Source organism: Sturnira hondurensis, unplaced genomic scaffold (assembly GCF_014824575.4).
Source record: "Sturnira hondurensis isolate 20B ecotype Veracruz unplaced genomic scaffold, ASM1482457v3 Scaffold0004751, whole genome shotgun sequence".
Lineage (NCBI taxonomy): Eukaryota > Metazoa > Chordata > Mammalia > Chiroptera > Phyllostomidae > Sturnira > Sturnira hondurensis.
The window spans coordinates 322,139-339,805 of NW_028077382.1; the positions used below are offsets into that span (position 1 = coordinate 322,139).

The window sequence follows — 17,667 nt, forward strand, 5'->3', positions numbered from 1 at the left end:
ATTAGGTTTTATTACAACAGATTCTGTTAGATTGCTTCATTTAGTTGTCTTGTATTTCCTTTAGAATCTTTGTACAAAGGACTTTACATAAACTTTAGGGTCTCTGGGCTTAGGGAGCTGATAAATAGGCAAAAACAATAGAGGTTTCTGGGTCAGTGAGAGAAAGGGAATAGAAGTGGTCATGAGAAAAAGGTATTACATAAGTGATTTAAAAAGTGAAATTAGGGTTAGTATTATTCATAGGGTGAGATTAGGATGATCAAATATAAAATGAGGGTCTATATTAAGATCAGGGCAGAAACAATAAGGCTGAAGAGATAAGATTAGTGCATGGATGGCTAAAATGGAGATTAGGAGACTTCTGCCAAGATGGAGGCATAGGTGGAAACACTGTGCTTTCTCCCAGAACTAAGTTTGAATACAACGAAGGTTTGGAGAACAAGGATACACCCAAAGACCATAAAACTGAATTATACGGAAGTCCGACAACTATGAACCGTTCAATGGGACGGTAAGAGAGGTGGAGCCAGGAGCAGAGCTGGGTCGGGCAGGACAGATCCCCCGACCTAGGCACACAGGCAACCCGGAACCAGTTGGGGTGTGGGGCAGATTGACCGCAGTTGCACATTCACGCACAGTGAGATGGACCACACAGGCCCCAGGGGGCGAACCCAGTGGTGGAGGGCTGACGGCGGTGGCACACTCGCGAGCAGTGGAACGAAACGCATGGGCCTGGTGTCGGTGGTGACTGCGGCGCCGGTGGGGGCCTCGGCGGCAGGCGGCAGAGGGAAGCCATTGTCCCTCTTTGACCACGCCCCCACATACAACGTCACAACCCAGCAACTTAGTTGCCCTGCTTTAGTGAACACTTTAGGGCTCTGATCCTGCTACAGAACAGGTACGAACAACCCGAAAGATGGCACAAGAAGAACTCAAAGTCCCAGAGCCCAAAACTCTAAGTGACCGAGAAATTGCCAGCCTCTCAGAAGCACAATTCAAGACACTATTTATCAGGATGTTCACAGAACTGGTAGATTATAGTCACAAATTAGAGGAACATAGTCACAAATTAGAGGAACATATGAAGGCTAAACTAATTGAAATGAAGGGAGATGTCCAGGAAACCAATAGCGATGGAAAGGAAACTGGGACTCAAATCAATGGAATGGACCAGAAGGAATAACAAAACATCCCACCAGAAAGGAATGAAGAAATGAGAATTCAAAAAAATGAGGAGAGGCTTAGGAACCTCCAGGACGTCTTTAAACATTCCAACATCCGGATTATAGGGGTACCAGAAAGGGGAAAGAAACAGCCACGAGTGGAATACTTATTTGAACAAGTAATAAAGGAGAACTTCCCCAGTCTGGCAAAGGAAATAGACTTCCAGGAAATCCAGGAAGCTCAGAGAGTCCCAAAGAAGTTGGACCCAAGAAGGAACACACCAATGCACATCATAATTACATTAGCCAAGACTAAAATGAAGGAGAGAATCCTAGAAGCATCAAGGGATAAGGGGACAGTCACCTACAAAGGAATACCCATCAGACTGTCAGCGGATTTCTCAAAAGAGACCTTACAGGCAAGAAGGGGCTGGAAAGAAGTATTCCAAGTCATGAAATCCAAAGACCTACAGCCAAGATTGCTTATCCAGCAAAACTTTCATTTAGAATGGAAGGACAGATAAAGTGCTTCTCAGATAAGATCAAATTCAAGGAATTCATCATCACCAAGCCCTTATTATATGAAATGCTAAAGGGACTTATCTAAGAAAAAGAAGATGAAAAATATTAACAGTGAAAGGACAGCAAACACACAGCTATTAACAACCACACCTAAAACAAAAGCAAACTAAGAGGACAGCTAGATCAGGAGTGGAACCATAGAAGTGAAGAACACATGGAGGGTTAGAAACGGGGGTGGGAGGAGGAGAAGGGGGGAGAAGGCACAGAAAATAGCATAGATGGTAGGTAGAAAATAGATGGGGGGGAGGGCGAGAATAGTGGGAGAAATATAGAATCTAAAGAACTTGAGACACGTGGTTATAAACTAAGGGGGGGGAATGGTGGGGGAGGGAGTGTGTGGGTGGAGGGGAATGAAGCGGGGAATAGAACAACTGTAATGGTATAATCAATAAAATACATAAAAAAATAAAAAAAATAAAATGCAGATTAGAAGAGTTAAGCTGTGCTGTTCTGTGCTGATGCCATGTTAAGTGTTGAGTCAAAGACATTTTGTATTCAGACTAGAATAAAGGTAGGATTTTCCCTTTTCTTATTCTGTCCCAAAGAGAAAAATATACCCAAAGAGAATTTGATATTCTCGCCATTGCCATGGAAAAGCTAGGAAAAGGCAGCTATGAGATTAAGCCCTCCAGAGTTCCACATTCTTTGGAAAGATTCATTCATTCCTTCAGTCATTCATCTATTCACTCACTCATTAATTTATAGAGGTAACTGGGTGCCAATTTTCTGCAATATTCTGATTCTTTCCTTCGGGAAGTATGAAATCTAGTGGCAGAACTAAGCCAGAAACACACACCATGAGGTGTCATAGAACTTCTTTCCAATGGGCTATGTTTTCTTGTGTCCATAGGATGCTTTCAGTCATTTAATAAACTCTTATTCCAAGGAAGCAAACCCCCTTTGGCTGGGGGATTGAATTAGATGCATTTCTAGATTGGGATGATTTCCTCCAAGTTTATTGAAAAGTTGAGACCCCTCAGTTGGGCTGGGAAGGCACTGTTTGTACCAAAAGCCAAGGTTAACAGCATGGAGACTTGAATTAGTCCTTTTGGGTCTAAATCTCTGACATTTTAAATCTACTTAAACTGTTTCTGTACTTGGAAGAGGGTAATAATATTATATGCTTCATAGTGTTGTTAAAGGGATTAATGAGTCGGTGTGTGTATTTTTAAGTGGTACTGGAATATCATAGTCATTATATAAATAATAATAACAATAAAATAATAATTACCTTTTTGAGCAAAGTACAAGCCTGATGACCTTAGAGAGAAATATTAGGTCAGGAGTCTGGAATGCCATGCTCAATGCCACATTTTGCCAGGAGATGGCACCAAGGTCCCCATTGTCAAAATTGTCCTGACAGCCTGGACATTAAGACATTTTGGTCTCCCAGCTGTTTGTTCACCTACATTTTGTGTCTGCTGTAAAAGAAATACTGGTTCCTGTAACAAGTATAAAGGACACATGGACAACAACTAAGGGAGGTGGAAATGAGAGGGAGGTGGGGAGCACTGCAGGGGGGTGGGCTGGGATGGGAGTAAAAGACAGAAAACTGTACTTGAACAATTAAATAAAAATTTTAAAAAAGTAAAAAAAAAAGAGAAAAGAAATACTGGGACTGAAGAATTTAAACTTTCTCCCGGAGGCTGTATCTGGCTTCAGCCTAAGTATACTGGGAAATTTGATTGTGGCATGAAAGCAAAGGGGTGTATTTGAGAGGTTGCCTGACAGGAAGTTTTGGCTTTCTGAACTTACTTGGGTTTCAGCTATGCCCCTCTTTGCTGTCATTCAGGGGGATAAAAATAGAATAAAAATGCAAATCAGACATATAAGCAAGTAGAAAAACTCAAAAGCAAAGATCATATGGTAGATATTAGAAACGGAGGTGAAGAAATAGTGATGATATGTCAAGGGAGATGAGATAGAAATAGAAATGATAAAACTAGGCACATCATCCCAGATGCAAAGACCATTAAAATAAGACAGTAAAAAGAAAATATTCAATTTGATTCATATAATTATTCCCCCCCCCCAAAAAAATTGGTTTAATTTCAGAATTCAGGATAGAACAAAGACTGAGGAACACACTTTGGCAGGATTCTGTGCTGGCCTCACAACTGAGTGAGAAGAACTAAAGAGATGAGCCATTTCATGATTATTATTATTTTTACAAAAGGTTTTAAATCTACAATGGACTCCAAGACAACACTTCATTCTAGCTATAGGTGGCAACAGATGTGATAACAAGGAACCCAGATGTTAAAACAGAAATGGAATTAAGAGTTACCATTGCCCCAGGCACCAGGAACAGTTTGGCCAGATTTCTTAATTCTGTCTGTGGCCAGGGTGACCTTCCTCATGGCCTGAGTTTTTTTTTCCCTTCTGTACTGGAATGCCTTATCTCATCTATCTTCTTTGCTTCTTGGGCTGCTTTAAAGATTTCTTGCCACCTTTGCAGCCAGATATGGTGCCTCCATAAAATGTTTTATATAAAGATATATTCCTTCTCTTATGAACTTTTCAGTCTGTCTCTCATACACATGCATGCACACTCATAAACATACACATGCACACACATGTGGCTATGATTCATTACTGTGGCATGATGGGTATGAGGAAGGCAGAGGTGTGAGGAATACACACTCCCTGACAGAAGCATGAAGAATCTCAATTTGGAAGCACATTAAGCCACTCTCCTGGAATTCTTGTTTTTCTCCAGCCATCTTCCAAATGGCCTCTTTACCTCCTCAATCCTCAGGGTGTATTTGAGAGGGTCAAGTGAAGAAGTGCCCACTAGATAGAAGAGACCAAAGAACTTGCTCTTTTCATGGGCATAGGGATTTTGGGGAAGGAGGTAGACAACAAAGACGGGGTAACCATTGTGAGATAAGAGGAGCAGGTTCCGAAGCCTTCCTCCATCCTTTTGCAGAGTTAGTCCTCAGCACTGCCTGGGCAATGGAACTATAAGGAACAAGGATGAGGTTGAGGGGCACAACCAAGATGAAGATTTGCACTGACAACAGTGCAAATCTCATTGTAGGTGGCGTCCCTAGTGGGGAGTCAAATTAAAACTGGGACCTGCGCCATTTGGAGACACATACGAGATCTTGGGCACTTAATTTAGAGGTTCAGATTCACAGGCAATAAAAACCCCAAGTCAAAGTTGAATAGTTAAGCACTTTATTAAGCAAGAGCAAAGAGAAAGCAAGAATCAAGAGCATACATCACCAGACAGGAAATCACCAATACCCAAACATAGATGCTGGGGAATCTCGGAGACAGCATTTGGGTCCAACTGGGAAAAATTCCGAGTGAAGCATTCTTCACTCGGGTGAAATTTCAAAGTCTCACTTTGGGGGCTATGCTTAAATATGTTTTAGGCAAAAGTGGCTACGCACCAAGGACCTTGTGTGACTTAGCTAACCAACAGATCCCTCTGGGAGAAGGGCCAGTTCTTTTCAAAGGAATAGTTAAATATTAAAAGTAGTAATCTCCCAGAAAGAAGGGCCAATTCTCTCTGGGAGGCAGCATGCCTATATTTTATTCTTACAATAAAGGTCACAGCTTGGATGTAAACAGGGAGAATTCTCAATGTCCCTTTAACCCATCAGGACCCCACCCACAAACCATCCATCTGCTAATGGGGGTAGAATAGCAGGTGGGGAGTAAGTGATGTCTGGACCACTGATTCCAACAGCCTAATGACACAGGGAACAGCTGCCAGTGGCCAGCTAGCACAGGTGAGGATGGATGATGGAGGCCTTGTGGAGGGGCTGACAGACAGCCACATAGAAGTTAAAGGGCATCCTTGTCAGGAGGATGCACTCTTGTTCCAAGGAACAAGATGCTGAAGAGCTGAACAGAGTAGCCAAGGAAGATGGTAGTTTTCTTTGGGCCCTAGGGATGACCAGCATCTAGGGGACACAATTTGTGGTGAAGCAGATGTCCAAGAAGGAGAGATTGGAGAGCAAAATATATATGGGAGAGTAGAAGCTGGGGTTTAGCATAGAGGGCAGGATGATGAGTGTGTTGCCCACCAGAATGTTACCAGGAGGTAAGAAATCAAGACAACCATAAAAAGGATTCTTTCAGATCCTGGATATGCAGAGAAGCCCAGAAGAAGGACACTCCCTGGGGATCTCTGGCTGACTGTGGCTTGTTCCTACCCAGACCTAGTGGGATGAGAGCTGTCAGACCAGTGCATTTTAAGCTGTCTTATGAAAACTCACTGCAGGTACTTGTCAGGTCATACCAGGTGGGCATTTCTCTTCCCTTTTCTCTCACTTAACCTCTCTTTCCCAGGTATATCACCACGCAGTAGCTCTTCTTTTCCTTTGTTCCTCCTGGTCAAATGTCTAATAAAAAGTGAAGAAACCATGAGTGTGCTGGAAAACAGATGGAGCTCACATTGGTACTGCAGACTGATAGGTTGAGTGTTAACTGAGGCTGATGTAAAATGTGGACTAACTAATTAGTGAGAGGAAGCAGAGTTTGCCACCCCCCCAAATGTGCCTTTTGGGATATTAATGATGTAAGTTGGTTATTTTTAAGAAATGACTCAGGAAAAACCTTTGAGCTTCCCCCTAACTGCCTGAAAGGAATTTAGAGTACTTGTTCCAGTAAGGGAGATATTATCATAGATAACTGTAGCTTAATATGAACTAGTATGTGATAGGGAGGAACATAGCAAGGCCCATTGTTCAAAGTTCCCTCATGTCCCTCTGTTAAAGATGGCCCAACAAACATTTATTTACCAAACATTTGCTTTCCTATTTCCATTTGAATTGCCTTTCTGTCCCTTGAAGTCACAAACCACAAATTCCCCATTTTCCTTAGCTCATATAACTCTTAACTGCCCATATGTTGTCAGGTCTCATATTAGCTTTATTACTATTACTTATTTTTAGAGAGGGGGAAGGGAAAGGGAAAAAGAGGGAGAGAAGTATCTCCTCCTCTTTGTGTTGTTGCCTCTTGCGTGCCAACAACCCAGGCATGTGCCCTGACTGGGAATCAAACCAGCGACCATTTGGTTCACAGCCCACACTCAATCCACTGAGCCACACGAGCCAGGGCCAGGTCTCACATACATATGGCAACCCCACATGTATAGACATATTAAATTTGGATATTTTCTCCTGTTAAAAAAGTTTGGTATTTCTGAATGGGTAAGAGAACAACAGACAAATTAAATTGGACAAGGAAAATTGTAGAAAGTTTGTAAAAAGGAATGGTGAAAGAGAAATTTTATATGTGGCCAAGCTGAATAAGATTGAAATAAATTAAATTAAGTAAACTTAAATAGCAAATGTAAGGTGATGCAGAATTAAAGTTTGGCTTTCTTTCTGGTAAAAGGTCTAAGTTTTCCTGTACTATTGGTTTGTTCCTGATAAGATCTTATGAAAAGTTTTTTGCCTAGAAAGCAAAGATCCCATGTTTTATCAAACTTTCCTGTGTTTTATGTTGTCTTAATCAGGTCCTTGATGACTTAAGGAAACCTAATCTTCTCAATAAGAAGAACAAAATCTTTGCTAACAATTATGTAACCTTCTGTATTTGTCTCTGAATTCTTTTATTGTCACTTTGGTTAAATGAAAAATTAAGAATTATTTCATAATGACCTGTGATTTTTTTAGTAAAATGTTCAAACTTTTTTGTATGTTTGACAAGTTTTCTAAAATTCGAATTTTGAGCAGAATTTTTTCTTGACCTGGAATACCTCAAAAGATTTGTTCTCTCTCTTTATACAACAGAAATATTAAACTGATTAGACTTATTTGGAATATTAAATTATATAAAGAACATTGTAAAATAAATGATGCTAAACTTCTAGTGTATAATGTTTGGGTAAATATTATTAATATGAGTATTCCAAAATTGTATAAAGTTCCTAAAATTCTGATGTGTCCTGTTATGTCATCTCTTTTGATCATGATTATTTTCTTAAAATGTTGTGTGTTATGGAGAAAAACAAATTTCTTTGTCAATTACATTGTAACTGGATCTTTAACCATGTTATTTTAAGTTGTTTTTTTTAAAAATATTTTATTTATTTATCTTTAGAGGGGAAGGGAAGGAGAGAGGAAGAGAAACATCAATGTATGGTTGCTTCTTGTGCATCCCCTGCTGGGAACTGGCCCCTGCCGGGAACTGGCCTGCAACCCAGGAATGTGCCCTGACTGGGAATCGAACTGCGATTGTCTGGTTCACAGGCCCGCGCTCAATCCAATGAGCTACACCAGCCAGGGCTTATTTTAAGTTTTTTAAAAATTAATTTATTTTCCAAGGTAATGTCAGCAGCATGTCAGTATGAGAGGTTCTCCAGGTCTCTCTCCTTGAAGTTACAAGATGGGCAGCTATAATTCAACAAAGGAATCCTTGATCCACACACAAACACATCTAAGAGATTCTTGCATCAAAACATCTGAAGGGAGGTTTATTGAAGTGAACCCTAGAAGAGGGAAGGCGGAAGGACAGAGATAAGTAAGTGCCAAAGATGCAGCCTATAGATCATTGCAGCACTGGGTAGCAGGGGAGGAGTCAGATTTTAGCATGTAAAATTTGCAGCCCTAAGAAGCAGCAGGGTAGAATCAATATTTTTGCCTGAGACTGCAGCATGTACCATGTTTGCACATACTATAGCTGAACCCAGGGACAGGAGCAGAGTAAGAACAGGTATGGCAACTGTGATCTAACAGCCATCATTACCAGGCAGAAAATAAAGCCACATAGGCATAGCAGCCATCCCTATATACTCCCAGAGCTCGAATTTCCTCATTTTCCCAGAGGTAGCAGTGGGCCCAATTAGAAGCTATTGCATTGGAAGTGTTGGATTACAGAGGACACTATCTGCAGCCCTAAGAACTGAAGAAGCAGAACATTTCTACCTAAGTAGCAAGCTCACACTCCAGCTAATTCCAGTAACTGGGGCTGATATACAAAGCTGTGGCAGCCGCTTCTACTGGGAAGATAACAAAGCCACAAATGTGTAATCCAGCCTCACCCAGCCCACCCAACTCCCACTCATTGTAGCAGAGCTTAGTGCAGGCACCTAGGACACCTCAGACAGCACCTCCTGCATTTATTGTGGGAAAGAGTACTAAAATCTTGTGGACCTGAAATCACATCACCTACCACATTTCCCTACAGTGGTGGTGCTCTGAGACTGAGGTGACCTGGTCACAGAGGAGACACCCATAGTCCCAGGGGATACAGGGTGTTATCCATGGTCGAGGTGACACTTCACAGAGATCCCTGAAGCCCCAGCAGTACAAGTACAAGAAAATAAAAACAAATGCTTCAGTGTCAACTATAGGATATCAAAAGAAAGATCCCTTTCACCAACCTGCTAAATAGAAAAGTGTCTTAAAAAAGTAGACTTCATTTCCATAAAATCAATTTATGTTCCAATAAATTAATTTTACATACAAAATTATACTAGTTTCAGGTGTACAACATAGTGATTAGACAACTATATATAGTACAAAGTGATTATCCCAATTAGTTAAATACTCATCTGATACCATACATAGTTGTGGCAATATTGATGTCTATATTCCCTGTGCTGTACTTTACATCCCTATGACTATTTTTATAACTGGAAACTTGTACTTCTTAATTCTTCTTAATCACAGTTAGGTTTCACCCATCCCCCCAGCCCCTCTCCCATCTAATGATGCTCAAAATGTTCTCTGTATCTAATGAGTTTGATTCTATTTTGTTTGTTTACTTTGTCTCATAGATTCCACATATAAGTGAAATATATGATATTTGTCTTTCTCTGTCTAACTTATTTTACTTAGCATAATACTATGTACATCCATTCATGTTGTCACAAATGGCAAATTGTTAAATTTTAGAGGAACTTCCATACTGTTTCCCTAGTAGCTACACCAATTTACAACCACAGCAACAGTGAATTCGAGTTTCCTGTTCTACACTTCAACAAAACTTGTTGTTTGTTGATCTGCTGATGATAGCCATTCTGACAGATGCAAGGAGATATCTCGTTGTGGTTTAATTTGCATTTTTGTGATGATTAGTAATGTTGCATATGAAATGTCTGTTAGCCATCTCTCAGTCTCTAAATATACAAATCCTCAGCCCGTTTTTCTTTCCCTTTCTCTCTTTCTCTTTCTTTCTCTCTTTCTTTCCCTCCCTCCCTCCCTTCCTTCCTCCCTCCCTCCCTTCCTTCCTTCCTTCCTTCCTTCCTTCCTTCCTTCCTTTCTTTCTCTCTCTCTCTTTCTTTCTCTCCCCTTCCCTCCCTTCCTTTTCATTTTATTGTTGTTCAAGTACAAAGTACAGTTGCCTCCCTTTTCTCCCCAATTCTCCAACCCACCCCAATCATCCCCACCTCCCTCCCCTGATTCCACCCCTGCCTTGGTTTTCTCTATGTGTCCTTTATAGTTGTTTCTGAGAACCCTCCTCTCTCCCACCCATTATCCCCTCCCATCTCTCCTCCAGTTACCGTGGATTTGTTCTTATTTTCAATGTCTCTGGTTATATGTTGCTTGCTTGTTTATTTTATTGATGAGGTTCCACTTAAAGGTGAAATAATATGGTATTTGTCTTTCACTGCCTGGCTTCTTTCAATTAGCATAGTGGTCTCCATTTCCATCAATGCTATTACAGAGGGTAGGAGCTCCTTCTTTCTTTCTGCTGTGTAGTATTCCATTATGTAAATGTACCATAGATTTTGATCCATTCATTTACTGATGGGCACCTGTGTTGCTTCCAGCTCTTGGCTATTGTAAATTGTACTGCTATGAACATTGGAGTACATAGATTCTTTTGGATTGTGTTTCAGGTTCTTAGGATATAATCCCAGCAGTGGAATTGCTGGGTCAAAAGGCAGTTCCATTTTTAGTTTCCTGAGGAAATTCCATACTGGTTTAAACAGTGGTTACAGCACTGCATTCCCACCAACAGTGTACTAGGAGTCCCTTTTCTCCACAACCTCGCCGGCCCTCATTGATTGTTGATTTGGTTATGATGGCCATTCTGACTGTGTAAAGTGTGTTCTCATTGTGGTTTTGATTTGAATCTCCCTGATGGCTACCTTTTCATATGTCTCTGGGACCTCTGTATGTCCTCCTTGGAGAAGTGTCTGTTCAGGTCCTTTGCCCATTTTTTACATTGGATTCTTGGTGTTTCTGGAGGGGAGTCATGTGAGTTCTTTATATGTTTTGGAGATCAATCCGAGGTATCACTGGCAAATATATTTTCCCAGAGTTGGTTCCTTATTCATTTTGCTGATATTTTCCTTAGGCATGCAGAAGCTTTTTATTTTGATGCAGTACCATGAGTTTATTCTTTCCTCTCTGTCCTTGCTTTAGGGAACATATCGGTGAAAATATTGCTGCATAGAATTTCTGAAATTTTCCTGCATATGTTTTCCTCTAGGACTTTTATAGTGTCATGGCTTATATTTAAACCTTTTATCCACCTTGAATTTATTTATGTGTATGGTGTAAGTTGGTGATTGAGTTTCATTTTTTTTAATTTAGTGTAGCTGTGCAGATCTCCCAACACAATTTGTTGATGAGGCTATTTTTACTCCATTTTACCCTTCTGCCCCCTTTGTCAAATATTAATTGATTCCAGGGACTCGAAATTATTTTGGGGTATGCTATTCTGTTTCATTGGTCTATGTGTCTGTTCTTATGCCAGTATCACACTGTTTTGGTTATATTGGTGTTGTAATATAGTTTCATATTGAGTATTTTGATCCCTCCTACTTTGTTCTTTCTTCTCAAGATGGCTGAGGCTATTTGGGGTCATTTACGGTTCTATATAAATTTCTGAAATGTTTGTTCTATATCTGTGAAATATGTTATTGGTACTTTAATAGGGATTGCATTGAGTCTATAAATTGCTTTAGTCTGTTGTGTGTTCATTTTCATTTGTTTCCAAAAACATTTTTATTTCTCTCATGATCTCAGTATTAACCCATTCATTGTTTAATAGCATGCTATTCAGTCTCTATGAGTTGGACTATTTTTGAATTATTTTCCTTGAAATCAGTTTCTAGTTTCAAGCCCCTTTGGTCTGAGTTAATGCTTGATATAATTTCAATTTTCTTGAATTTGTTGAGGCTTGTTTTTTGTCCTATCATGTGGTATATCTTTGAAAATGTTCCAAATGCATTTGAAAACAATGTGTATTTTGCTTCTTTGGGATGGAAGAAAAAAAATATATATGAGTGAAGTCCATTTAATCTAATATGCTGTTCAGTTCCACAATACCCTTGTTAATATTTTGTTTGGAAGATTTATCCATTGTTGATGGGTGTTGCATTCACCTACTATAATTTTGCTGCTGTCGATATCTTTCTTGAAGTCCTCCAAGATTTTCCTTATATATTTGGATGCTCCTATGTTGGGTGCTTATATGTTTACAATAAATACGTTCTTGATAGATTCTTCCCTTGAGTATTCTGAAGTGTCCTTCTGTGTCTCTTCTTATGGCCTATGTTTTCAAGTCTATTTTTTCTAAGATAAGTTTTGCTAGCCTGGCTTTTCTTTCTGTTGGTTTGCTTGGAATATTTTTTCCAACCCTTTGCTTTCAGCCTGTGTAGGTCTTTGTTCTGAGGTGTGTCTCCTATAGGCAGCATATTGTGGGTTTTGTTTTCTTAACTATTTAGCTACCTTACGTCTTTTGATTGGAGCATTCAATCTATTTACATTTAAGGTTGTTGTTGATAGGTACTTATTCATTGCCACTTTACTCCCTTGTATGTGCACTTTACTCCCTTGTATGTGCGCTCTTCTCTCTCTCACTCCTTTTCTTCCTCTTCTTAAAGCAGTCCTTTTAGCGTATCTTGCAGTGCTGGTTTGGTGGAGGTGTATTCTTTGAGCTTTCTTTCATCTTGGAAACTCTTTATTTTGCCTTCTATTTTAATTGAGAGCCTTGCTGGGTAGAGGAGTCTTGGTTGCAGGCCTTTGCTTTCCATTACTTGGATTATTTCTTGCTGTTCCCTTCTGGCCTGTAGTGTTTCTGCTGAGAAATCACCTGCTAGCCTTATCAGAGTCCCCTAGTATGTTACTTCCTGTTTCTCCCTTGCTGCTTTTATGATTCTCTTTGTCTTTGAATTTTGACATTTAATTATGATGTGTCTTGGAGTGGGCCTCCTTGTGTTCCTCTTGATTGGGACCCTCTGTGTTTCCTGGACCTGTGTGACTTTTTCTCTCATCAGATTAGGGAAATTTTCTATCGTTACTTTTCAAACAGGTTTTCCATCCTTACTCCCTTTCTTCTCCTTCCTGTATTTCTACGATTTGAATGTTGTTGTATTTCAGGTTGTCCTATAGTTCCCTTACGTTATCTTCATATTTTTTTGAGTCTTTTTTTGTGCAGCTGGTTTACTTGGCTATTTCTGTCTACCTTGTCTTCCACCTCACTAATTTGGTCCTCTGCTTCATTCAGCCTGCTTGTCATTTGTTCTAGCAAATTATGGGTGGAAATAAAGATGGAATGGATAAGAGTATTTTTAAATTCAGATATGGCATTCTTCATTTATTTCTGGTTCTTGTTTATAGTTTCTATTTCCTTTTTCATACTGTTGTAGTACCTACTCACTTCCTTGTAGCAGTCAGTGAGTTCCTTGAGCATCCTTATGACCATTCCTTTGAATTCTTTTTTTTAAAAAATAGAATTTAGATTGATTCTTGGGAAAAGGAAGGAGAGAGAAAGGAAACATCAATGTATGGCTGCTTCTCATGCATCCCCTGCAGGGAACTGGCCCCTGCTGGAAACTGGCCTGCAACCCAAGCATGTGCCCTGACTGGGAATCAAACCTGGATCGTCTGGTTCTCAGGCCCGCGCTCAATCCACTGAGCTACACCAGCCAGGGCCCATTCTTTTGAATTCTATATCTGATAGTTTACTTCCCTCCATTTCATTTAGTCTTTTACTGGGGAACCTTCATTCCTTTCAATTATGGGGTCTTTTTTGTCTCCCCATTTTTGGTGACTCTTTTTGTTTGTTTTTGCGATTGAGGATGCTCTGTTTTGCCTGCTATCTTCACATGGTGATTTTCTATGGTAGGGGTTCTGTGGGACTCAATGGTGCAGTCTCTTTGATCTCCTTGTCTGGATGCTCTAGGGTTGCCCTTTCTTCGAATTGTGCCAGCTTTCTTGCTGTACTTGGGCTTTACCTATTGGTGGCATCTTAGTTGATGGGTTTTCCCCTCCAGTGGGCTTATTGGTATTCATAACTCTCACCTGGTCTTGTATGCTGTTGTACAGGTGTTGGCTAACCAAGCAATGTTACCAGACAACCAAACATATGCCAGCAAAAAGAACCCCCCTACCACATCAGCAATCTCAACTTCAATTGAGCTAAGATTAATAAAGGTGAAGAGAGATTGCATATATTATAAGGTATGTCAAAGGAAATATGAAAGTTCCAGTCAAAGTCTCTCCTGCTTTCCAGGCCACTCAGCCAAAGGGAGCACCCCAAAGCCACGTGGGCCTCTTCTACCAAAGCCGCACTCCACCAAAGGCACGCGTCTTTCTTCTTCACCTGGCTGCAGGGATCTCCATTCTGGCAAAGCTGCGTGGGCTTCCCTTTCACCTGGCCAAGAGGGGGTCTGCACTCTGCTGAAACTGCATGGCTCTCCCTCCTAATGGCTACAGGGGTCTACATCTTCCTAAATAGCGTGGCTCTCCCCCTCACCTGGCCAAGAGGGGGTCCTCACTCTGCTAAAGCCACATGGCTCTCTCGCAGGCACTCTCTCTGAGAAGCAGCCCCCAATCCTAGCCTGGTTAGCCCCCACTCTGCTAAAGCCACATGGCTCTCAAGCAGGCACTCTCTCCGAGAAGCAGCCCCAGTTCCAGCCTGGGTTTTTCCACCACTCACTTCTCCCTGGCCCAAAACTTGGCCACAGCTATTTAACATCTCTATGAAACCAGTTAAAGGTTATAGATATGCTAAAAGACCATTCCAGAGGTTAGCTGCAAAACTGTTGCTATGCAAAACAGCTCTCAATGGCCCTGCTCCATTCATCCCTTCCCCCAACTGACACCTGGGGAGGGGGGAGGACATCTTAATAATATTTCCTCCAATATTCCTGTACACTTTGAGTTCTGGGCACTATTCCAAATCTTTTCTGCCCCCCCCCCTTGGCTGCACCCTGTATCATAACCTTTAAATGGTTTTATAGTTATGTTAAATAGCTGTGGCCATGCTTTGAGCCAGGGAGAAGGAAGTGACTTCCACCCAAGATGTAACTAGGGGCAGGTCCCCTGAGTTACAGCGCCTGCGTGAGAGCTTGGAGTTGATTGGCCCCACACTGTGGGGCCACACCTGCCCAGACTCATGATGGCAGCCCAGTAAACTTGTAATAATAATACGGGAGTCCTGGCAGGTATAACTGATTGTAGGAGGAGTTGGAAATGGGGCTGCAAAAGAGGGCTGGTGTGGGGATTTAAACGTAGACATGGCAGCCATTGGAGGGAGAGCCATGCAGTTTGGGGCAGAGTGAGGATCTCCTCTTGCCCAGGAAAAAGAGAGACACATGCAGTTTGGGGCAGAGTGAGGACCCACACAGTCATGTAAGAGAGAGAGCCATGCGGTTTTGGTGGAGTGCAGATGCCCTCTTGCCCAGGTGAAAGAGAGAGCCACGTGGTTTTTCCAGAGTGGGGACCCCTGCAGCCATGTGAAGGAGTACTGTTACTCCTTCACATGGAGTAACATTAACAGTAACAGGTCCAAGGGGGGGGGCAATACTTGGCCCACCGAGGAATGCCAAAAACTGCTACAGAAAACAGAGGCCCCTCCCAAGGACGGTATACTAATATCTACTGGGCTCTTCTGTCCTCCGCCAATTGGAAAGACATCTCTCAATGCCAGAGATTTGTGAAAAGGAAACAAAATGTGTATTTAATGCTATTCAGGCCTAATGCCTTCATTAAAATATTAAAGTCTTTAAGGGTATACACCCCCCCCCCGCCCCCCCACACACACAGCGCTCCCTTCTCCCACTGGCTCAACTCTGGGTACCGTAAATCAGGAAAAAAGCACACATCCGTTTTTCAGGTCGCTGGCACTGTGAGCTGTGTCGCCTGTCCAGGCAGGATCTCCAAGTAATCCAAAGTCATGCGGCACCTTCCACTGGCAAGAGTTTTTTTACCAAGTTCCAGTCAAAGACTCTCCTGCTTTCCAGGCCACTTGGCCAAAGGGAGCGCCCCAAAGCCGTGTGGGCCTCTTTTACCAAAGCTGCAGGGGTCTGCACTCCACCAAAAGCGCGTCTTTCTTCTTCATCTGGCCGCAGGGATCTCCATTCTGGCAAAGCTGCAGGGTTTTCCCTTTTCATCTGGGCAAGAGGAGGTCCTCACTCTGCTGAAACCACGTGACTCTCCCTCCTAATGGCTACAGGGGTCTACATCTTTCCAAACAGCGTGGCTCTCCCCCTCACCTGGCCAAGAGGGGGTCCTCACTCTGCTAAAGCCACATGGCTCTCTTGCAGGCACTGTCTCCGGAGCATCCGCCCCCAGTTACCTTCTGGGTAGGAACCACTCACTTCTCCCTGGCCCAAAACTTGGCCACAGCTATTTAACATATCTATGAAATCAATTAAAGGTTATAGATATGTTAAATGACCATTCCAGACATTAGCTGTAAAACTGTTGCTATGCAAAACAACTCTCAATGGCCCTGCTCCATGTGTCCCTTTCCCCAACTGACACCTTCGGGGAAGGGGGGGGGCTGGGAGGACATCTTATATGTCTCTCCAATATTCCTATACACTTTGAGTTCTGGACACCATTCCAAATCTTTTTTGGGCCCCCCTCCTGGCTGCGCCCTGTTACTGTACCACTCAGCTTTGCCAGAATGGGGACCCCTGCAGCCAGGTGAAGAAGAAAGCTATGTGCTTTTGGCAGAGTGCAGACCCCGGCAGCTTGGTAGAAGAGGCCTACATAGCTTTGGGGTGCTCCCTTTGGCCACGTGGCCTGGGAAGCAGGTAACTTTGACTGGAAAAATGGGTACAAAGAACCCTTTGCCAGTAAGTCATGAGAAGGTGTCGCATGACTTTGGAGTAATCAGAGATCCTGCCTGGATGGCAACACAGCTGTCAGTGCCAGCAGCCTGAAACACAGACGTGAGCTTCTTTTCCTGAGATACGATACCCCGAATTAGGGCAGGGGGAGAAGGAAGTGCTGTGGCGTCTGTGGTTATCCTAAAGGACTTTGATATTTTAATGGAGACATTGGGTCACTACTTTAAGTCTGTATAGCTTTAAATAAACCTTTCCTTTTCACAAATCTCTGGCATTGAGAGATGTCTTTCCTCTGGCAGTGGACAGACAAGCCTAGTAGGTATTAGTATAGCGTCCTTGGGAGGGGCCCCTGTTGTTCTGTAACAGTTTTTGGCATCCCTCACTGGGCCAAATATTACCCTCCTTGGACCTCTATTCAGTAACATTCATAACAGTTTTGTTACATTGTATTATAACAGCTGTCATATTGGTGTGCATTTAAGCAAACCATTAAAACTGATGAATTTTTGTGTAGCCATTTTGATATTGAAGATGGAAGAAAATATGCAACATTTTAAGCATATTATGCTTTACTATCTCAAGAAAGGTAAGAACACAACAGCAATGCAAAAAAAAAAAGGTTTGTGCAGTGTATGGAGAAGGTGCTGTGACTGCTTGAATATGTCAAAAGTGGTTTGCAAAGTTGCATGCTGGAGATCAAATCGAGACTTTAATTAAGAATGATCAGTGTTCCACCATGTGGGACATGGCTGACATACTCAAAATATCCAAATCAATAAAGCTGTCATAGGTGGGCACAGGTAACCAGGTTCTTGGTGATTGTGGGCAAAAGAATTGAACCAAACACACAGAGTTTATAGCCTAAAGAGGGAGAGCAGATTTATTAAGCAATAGTACACTCCACAGAACATGGGAGCAGGCCAACTC

At 41.9% G+C, this 17,667-nt stretch overlaps 1 protein-coding gene across 1 annotated transcript; it reads right to left on the reverse strand.

Moving 5' to 3' along the window:
* Positions 1-5,382: 5,382 nt before the first annotated feature.
* Positions 5,383-8,940, reverse strand: OR2H2 (olfactory receptor family 2 subfamily H member 2). The gene is given in 6 exon segments (XM_037046005.1): positions 5,383-5,475; positions 5,477-5,573; positions 5,575-5,653; positions 5,656-5,785; positions 5,788-5,907; positions 8,890-8,940. Coding segments are annotated over 6 exon segments (570 nt in total).
* Between the last annotated feature and the right edge of the window lie 8,727 nt (positions 8,941-17,667).